We start from the raw sequence: 8,032 nt of genomic DNA on the forward strand, positions 1-8,032 counted from the left end.
TTAAATAAACAACATATTAAACATGGAGTGGTGTAGCTAAATAAGTATTTTAAAATAAACATATTAAATATATTACTCTTGAACAGATAAGCAAAGACTAAAATTAGAGGGCAGATCTAAAACATACAATGTTTCTCTCTTTTACAACAAAGAATATAACAAACACAACAAAGAAAAAAATCTGACTTGCATTCATACTCAAACTGTAATTACAAAGGACTTATTCCTGTACTTATACCACAGTGAGCTTTGCCTTGCTGAACAAATATCATCTCTAAGATACTGATTATCACACATGAAAGAGGAGAGTTACTTTTTCAACTGCCTGGTAAGCGGCTGTAGGTCTAACAAACCATGCTGCCCTTGCAGTTAGCTACCACGGAAGGTTCAGGAGCTTTCCCTTCCCCCACCATGCTGCAGAGCACCCGCATGCCAGGCCATAGAGTTGTCTGTCCAACCCCCACAGAAGGAAGACCCCCTGCTCCTCTGAGGATCCTGCCCCGGTCACAACAGTTAGGGACAAGCTGGAGGACAAGCTGCCCACACTGGAGATTCTGGGATTTATTTTTCTACATCTAACACAGAAGCATGAACAATGGAATAAATACATTAAATAAGATACGGTTCTTCTTCCCTTGTGTAAGAATACTCTGAGGCCAGTAATGGTGACATACACCTCCAGACTGGGAGGACTACTGTAAGTCCAAGGTCAGCCTGAGCTCCACAGTGAGCTCCACGTCACCTAAGGTACAGTGGGAGACCCTGCCATAAACAACAACAAAGAGTATTTTAAACTCAGTCACCATCTTTGCCAGAGCTTTTACTCACATATCTACCAACAATTACTTTTAAAGTTTATTTCCTCCAATCATGATAGCATAAAGTGTGCACTTTCCTCCGAGTATTAACACAGTAAGGGGACCATATTTCTGACCATATTTCTTGAGTGGTTGTAATTTGCATTTATTTACTACAATTAAATCCTCACACATATACCAGTGCTAATGCAAAAGTAGCAAGCGGCCTGGCAGGCGGGCGCAAGGCCAGGCGGGAGCAGGCCAGGCGGGAGCCACAGTGATTCAGCAGGCGCTGGGGCAGCAAAGGCCAGCTTTCCTTGTGAACCCACACTGTTCAGTGGAGGTAGATTCACTTTTCCAAAACCACAGTACTAGATCATAACCTTTACATTTCACCTACAACCAAAGGCTTCTGTATCTTTAAAATAAATAAGATTTCTCATGATTATCATACACCTACCTGTTACAGGATGAGAACAGCAACAATGAAGTGGGGAAGACACGACAGAGAGATAACTATTTTATCCTTTAGACATAATACTAATAAATAAAAACTATGAATAACAAGGATTTAGAAACCAGACTCACGTAGGGTTATCTAAGTCGTACACCACGCGGTCTATGATATCATTCTGGTGTATCAGCCTCTCAATGTCTTGGGCAATTTTTGTCCTGAAATCACAAAAGACAAACGTGTCAAAGTTCACTACTATCTGCCTCTGCCACCAATGCACAACCTTCTCCCAGGTTTAAGTCTGGCATGGAAAGTGCCATCACACCTAATTTCAATGATTATGTTCTAGTTTGGTTTAACCAGGGCCACCTATGTCAGTACTGGAGTGACAGTGTCTGGGGAGCCTGGGGTCAGCAGTGAGCACCCAACTCAAGGCAGTGGTGCCCTGCTCCCCAAAGCTACGAGCAGCTGGGGGACAGGAAGGCCTCACAGGAAGGGAAATAAGCCTGCGTGAGGAGTACCCCTAACTGTTGGTTCCGATGCCTGATGAAATGAAATAAATCCCCTGCACTGGCTGGCTCTCTCCCTCAACTTGGCACACGCTAGAATCATCAGAAAGGAAAGCCCCTCAATTGAGGAAATGCCTCCACAAAATCCTAATGTTTAGGCCTTTTCTCAATTAGTGGTCAATGGGAGAGGACCCACTGTGGGCTGTGCTAGCCCAGGGCGGGTGGTCCTGGGTTCTATAAAAATGCAGGCAGAGCAAATCAAGAGGATCACACCACCATGGCTTCTGCATCAGCTCTGGTCTCCAGGTTTCCGCTCAGTTTGAATTACTGTCCTGACGTCCTCCCATGAAGAACAACAACATAGAAGTGTAAGCTGAATAGGCCCTTTCCTCCCTAACTTGATTTTCGGTTATGGTGTTTTGTCACAGCAATAGAAACCCTAACTAAGACATCTGCCATATATAATTTTACTGCTACTTTATCATCTACATTGAGAAGACATGCATATCAATCTTTTTATTTTGTTTTGATTTTTTTTTTCAAGACAGGATTTTGCCACATAGCCCTGGTGGTCCTGGAACTTATTCTGTAGACTAGACTGTCCTGAAACTCACATAGATCCACCTGCCTCTGCCTCCTGAGTGTTGGGATTGAAGAGATGAGCAGCCACCACCCAGCACATATGAATCTGGTAACAGACCTTTTCTTTTACAATTGCATCAGAGACTTTAACAGAATTTATTTATTCTATACCGAATTTTGTTTTTAAAATGATTAGGATAAAGACAACCATACAACAGAACTCCAAATAACAGCATTCCACAGGGTAACATTTTCAAGTGTGGGGTCCCACTATGCTACCCAGGCTAGGCTGGTTCAGCCCCCCAAGTGGCTGGGCCCAGCGCTGTACACCGTCAAGCCCAACAAAGGGAAGGGCTGCGTCCTTTTCCTGAAAGTGACAGAACAGTAAAACCTCACTGACTTGACCGCTTTCATTTGTCACGGTCCTAGACTCAAACAGGGAATGGCACTGGCAAATCATTCCCCACACATCCATCATTCACTCAGACAGGTTAGAAGAGGCATGGCAACTGACATGAGCAAACTAAAGTCACGGTCCTCAATGTGTTTCAAGAACTAAGCACAACTTTAGCTACCCACATTTAGTACTTTTTGACAGGATGTGAAACTTTGAAGCCTCAATTAGGACTACCGAACTATCAGGGTCAACAAACTTTTTCTGTAACGAAAAGGACAGTGCCTATTTGAGGCTTTGAAAGCCATAGGACTTCTGTCAGAGTTTTGCCACTGCTGGGGAAAACCACAGTTGTCAAGTGAAGCAGTAAGTGGTCCAGACACTGCAGGTAGGCGCACAGCTGTGGCTGGAAGGCAAGCGCCCTCTCAGATGCCCAGAGGCCAGCAGCAAGGCCTCCTCAAGCAGTAAGTGGTCCACACACTGCAGGTAGGCGCACAGCTGTGGCTGGAAGGCAAGTGCACTCTCAGACGCCCAGAGGCCAGCGGCAAGGCTCCTCTTCGGTACGTGTTGTAACAAGAGTAGACCAAAAGTGACGGGAATCATTTCTAAAGAGTCAACAGCGAGGACAGAGAGCTGGCTGAGTGCTCTTCCAGGACATGGGTTCAATTCCCAGCACTCACACAGCAGCTCACAACACTCTGTAACTCCAGTTCCAAGGGATCTGATGCCCTTACACAGACAAAAGAACACCATGCACATAAAACAAAAACTAAAAAAAAAAATCATTAAAAGACATCACTAAAAGCAGCTCAAGCACAGATTTTGCACAGGTTTGTCATATGCTGAGTGCGCACTGCCTGATGCTACCAACAATTTCTATATTTATTTTTGGCATACTAAATATTACCTCACTTAGTGCTGTTACAATTACCAGATTCTTGCCGGGCATGGTGGTGCACACCTTTAATCCCAGCACTCTAAGTTTGAGGCCAGCCTGGTCTACAAAGTGAGTTCCAGGACAGTCAGGGCTACACAGAGAAACCCTGTCTCGAAAAACAAAAAAAAAAAAAAAAAAAATTACCAGATTCTTACTCTGTATTTCAAGCTAAATTTTCAAACAAAATAATAGATCCTTATGCTTCATTTACATGCTATTTTAAAATCATATCTAAACTAAGTATGAATAAAAAAATTACTAAATACCACTAAGATCATATGTATTCAAATATCATTAAATAATCCTTCATATTTTTAGGTGCAATCTAAACTAAGTTTCTACATTGTACCACGGTCATATTGTTGTTCTTTCATTTATGTAAGTAATTTGCCTATAAATGAAGTAAACGTACATAACTACATTAGTGAACCATCGTATGCTCCTGGTAGTTGTTAAGAACCAACTGAGGAAGAAGGAACGTAGCCCCTTGTCTCAGACTCAGCATGTTTATCTCCAGGGTCCTCAGAGATCCCTCGTCCTGGGACAGGCCACTGCCCTGGCCCTGTGACAGGGAAGAGGGAGTTTGGCAAAGATCTCAAGGGTAGTAAACAGTAGACAACAGCTATGGGAATATTTCAAACAAAGCTGTAGAATGCCTGAGGTAACTAGATGGAGGGCATGGCTACAGACTCTAAACTGCTCCTATGGTTCACTGTTTCAGCAGGACCTCTCTGGACATTTCTAGTGCATATTTTAAATGCCTGATCTGATGCTCTGTTATCTCCTACTTGCTGTATGTTGTTTTCCTTTCTTGCAATACGCGTAATAAGCTTAAATGCAAAGTACAGCATCATACAACATCTTCCCACCACACATGGACCATTTCAAAGCCACACAAAGCATCCTAGAAAGTGAACCTATTACTCATAGCAACTTTTTCCTAAGGACCTGGAATAGAATCTGTAAGTATTCCTTACACTGACGGTGGTCCTACTTGGGAGGGGAGGAAGTCTGCAACTCACCTTTGTACACCATAAGGCCTTTCTAAAATAGGCTCTTTGAAGGGAGGTGGAATGTGTCCAAAATAATCAGGATAAGCCACCTCTGAATATTCTGGAACAGACTTCGTATTCTTCACAATCTCAATATAGAGGTCTGGGTCGTGCAGTGCCGGTCCGTCAGATGCTTCAACAGAGGAGGCCTGCTCTGTTGACGAGTGGGACTCAGTGTCTTCATCATCTTCAGTTTCAACTCCAGTACAACACAGCTTCCCAAGATGTACTGTCCGCCCTTCAAAAAGAGTACTTCCACACTTAGCCATGTGAGGACAAGTTTTCGTGCATGAGAGGACAGTGAGAGGGAGACCAAAGTCCTTCCTCATTCCTGCGTTCAAGCCCGAGGCTACTTGCGAAGGAACGCTCTGCAGTGTGATTCGGTCTAAGGCCTTCACAAGATCATTGTTGAAGCTGTGGGCTGAGGCGGCCGCTCTGCTCTGGCCACCCAGCTGCTGCGGCAGTGTCCTGTCGTGGCCCTTAGCATCTTCCTTGGCTTCCTCTCCTTTAGGACTTGCTCTCTCCTTCACTACCACTCCTTTCTTTGCGCTCCCTGAATTCCCAGGTACCTCCTCTCCAGCTGTGGGAACTACAATGGGGCCCCGAGCCTTCCCCTCAAACACAAAAGGTTTGGGTTCCTTAGAGATCAGTTCATAGTCCTGTTTAAAACAAAATTGAGGTTAACCTGTTATCTGGCAGTATTAAATTATAGTAATAAAAATAAGGTCATCTTTATTTCACAAGCTTCATCAGAAACCTAAGACCTTTTTCTGATCTCCATGGGCTCCAGGTATGGATATGGTGCACGCGCGCGCACACACACACACACACACACACACACACACACACACATTCAGGCAAAACACTCATACACAATAATAAGGGAATAGACAAATCACGAGATAGGTAAATAAAGCAAGGCTGAGAGGCAGCCTTAGCAACAATAGAATGTCTGCTTCGCCGCCACAAAGCCTGAGTTCAATCCTCTGCTGCCCTGCAAACTTCAACTTTTCATATGCTGCCTAGAAATGACATTCATTTGACCTCCACCCAGCAACTGAATAAGCAGACTTATACACCTGGGAACAAAGCAGAAGGTATTCAGGATGCAGACACATCTAGCTGTCATGGATCTCAATAGTTAATACCAAAAGCAATTAATTTCACATATGCTTAGTGTCCTAAGATATTCCAAGAATTGATTCAATGATGCTTGAATAAGATTTTTTCAAAACCGCCCCTTGCTTGGGCAAGGCATGAGAGCAGCAGCACTTGGGAGGGCCACCTGCTCCTCCCCTGGACAGCACAGTACAACTTGCCCTGGTGGCTCTGAAGAGCTAGTTCCTCCTCTTGCTGACTGCAGCAGGCAGAGAGCTGGTCCCATACCTACCCTGGGTAAAGTGGGAGAGCTGGCCCTGGTGGCACAGCCACAGGAAAGCGATGGACTGAACAGCCCAGCTAATACCCGGGCCCAGATCCAGGGCCTGGAGCAACCCAGCCCACATCTACCCCATCTATGAACTGCTGGAGTCTGTGAAGAAGCCAGTCCTGCAGATCCAGTGACACAGGGCAACAACTAGGCATATCTAAGGGGAGTCCCTGCGAAGACCCAGTGCTAACAGTGTAGCCGAAGCCAGAGGCCTGGAGCCAGACTAAAGACTCGATGCAAAAATCATTTGCAAGTACAACTGTTGGAACAAAAGGGTGTACTGTGTGACACACTGCAGTTTCCACAGAGAGATCTTTTGTTCTTTTGGAGGAGGTTTCAAGGGCAGAGGGTAGATCCGGAGGGAAGGGGAGATGAGTGGGCTTAAAACACTGTGTGACATTACACGTGTGTGACATTACACGTGCGTTTGTGACATTCACAAAGAACCAATAAAAAGTTAAATAAAATGCAATACGGGGTTGGGGATTTAGCTCAATGGTAGAGCGCTTGCCTAGCAAGCGCAAGGCCCTGGGTTCGGTCCTCAGCTCTGGGGAAAAAAAAAAAAAAAATGCAATACAATAAAATGAAAAATAAAATGCTTTCAAACACTATATATTAATAGAATCAGTAAACTTTTATAATCCTCAAAAATATATCATACTATACTAATATATCATACTATTCAGGCATATATTTCAAAAGAGGGACAAAGTATTTAAAGAAAGTATTGCATTGCATTTCTCTGAAATTTAAAATGGGAAAGACAATTAAGTACAGGACTACTCCTTTAGCTATAAATTCAGCTATGTTAATAAAAACAGTGTGTTCTTTACCAAACATACAGCACTAAAGCAACTAGCAGTCTGTAACTCACTGGCAAGGCACAGTATACACGGTACACATGCATGCACGGCCTAATTACCTGAGGCAGACAGGTCCAGAGCTCCAACTCTCAGAATCATTTGTCTTTACTATTTGATCATAGCCACACTTACTCAGACCCAAAATAGAACCAACTGTGCAACAGAAGTAACCAAACCAAGTTAGCCACCTGTCTGCATCCTAAAGGGCTGTTCAGAGACTGTCAGAGTTAGGCTAGCTACGTGGTAAGCTAGGATTAGGACATGGCAATCTAAAGACAGGCGTGATCATGGTTTGAAAGGGAGAAGTGGCTTGGAAAATAGAGAATCTAACTCGGTTGCTCTCAACCTTTTTAATACTGTGACTCTCTAATACACTTCCTCATGTTGTGGTGATCTCCAACCATAAAGTTGTTTTCTTTGCTACTACATAACTCTAATTTCGATACTGTTGTGAATTGTAATGTAAATATCTGATATGCAGGATATCTGATGTTCCGCCCCCACAGGGACCACGCCCCACAGGTTGAGAACCACTGATCTAACTACTAACTCTGTCATCCATTATAAAATTACTCTATTGTATTCCCATACCAAAGCCATAGGTTGTATAACAGTATATATTCCTATATGCATAAAATTGTAAGAAAATAAGTGAAGTCATTATATGCTAAGCAATTCCCACCCACAGACGTAAGAACCCAGGCAGTGTCAAAGCACAAAAATTACTTGTCTGTCTCAATTTACAAAATATTTATCTTCAACCGGTTCAAGTGAAGCCAAACACATTAAAAAGAGGAACTCAATAGCTGGGCTGTTCCACACCCCACACTCTTCCCCAGTGCCTCTCCTCAGCTCCCTCCCCTTTCTCATCTGCCCCTGATTCCCCCCACCCATCCCATCTACCTTTTTCCTACCCCTATCCCCCCTAGCCCATCTACCTTTTCCCTGGCCCTGACCCCCCCCAGCCCATCTACCTTTTCCCTGGCCCTGACCCCCCCCCCCAAGCCCATCTACC

General features: G+C 44.1%; 1 protein-coding gene across 9 annotated transcripts in view; it reads right to left on the bottom strand.

Annotated features, from left to right (window-relative positions):
* Nucleotides 1–8,032, bottom strand: part of Agtpbp1 (ATP/GTP binding protein 1) — a 120,784-nt gene that overhangs the window by 49,532 nt on the left and 63,220 nt on the right. For all 9 annotated transcript variants that reach the window (XR_003845370.1, XM_021215450.2, XM_029547301.1 and 6 more), the window contains exons 14-15: nt 4,696–5,384; nt 1,386–1,469 (exon numbers count right to left, since the gene is read on the bottom strand). Coding sequence is in view for 8 of the 9 variants with exons in the window: in XM_021215450.2 (XP_021071109.1) it covers nt 1,386–1,469; nt 4,696–5,384 (773 nt within the window). In the remaining variant the exon portion in view is untranslated. The remainder of the gene's footprint in view (nt 1–1,385; nt 1,470–4,695; nt 5,385–8,032) is intronic.

Source organism: Mus pahari, chromosome 16 (genome assembly GCF_900095145.1).
Source record: "Mus pahari chromosome 16, PAHARI_EIJ_v1.1, whole genome shotgun sequence".
Classification (NCBI taxonomy): domain Eukaryota; kingdom Metazoa; phylum Chordata; class Mammalia; order Rodentia; family Muridae; genus Mus; species Mus pahari.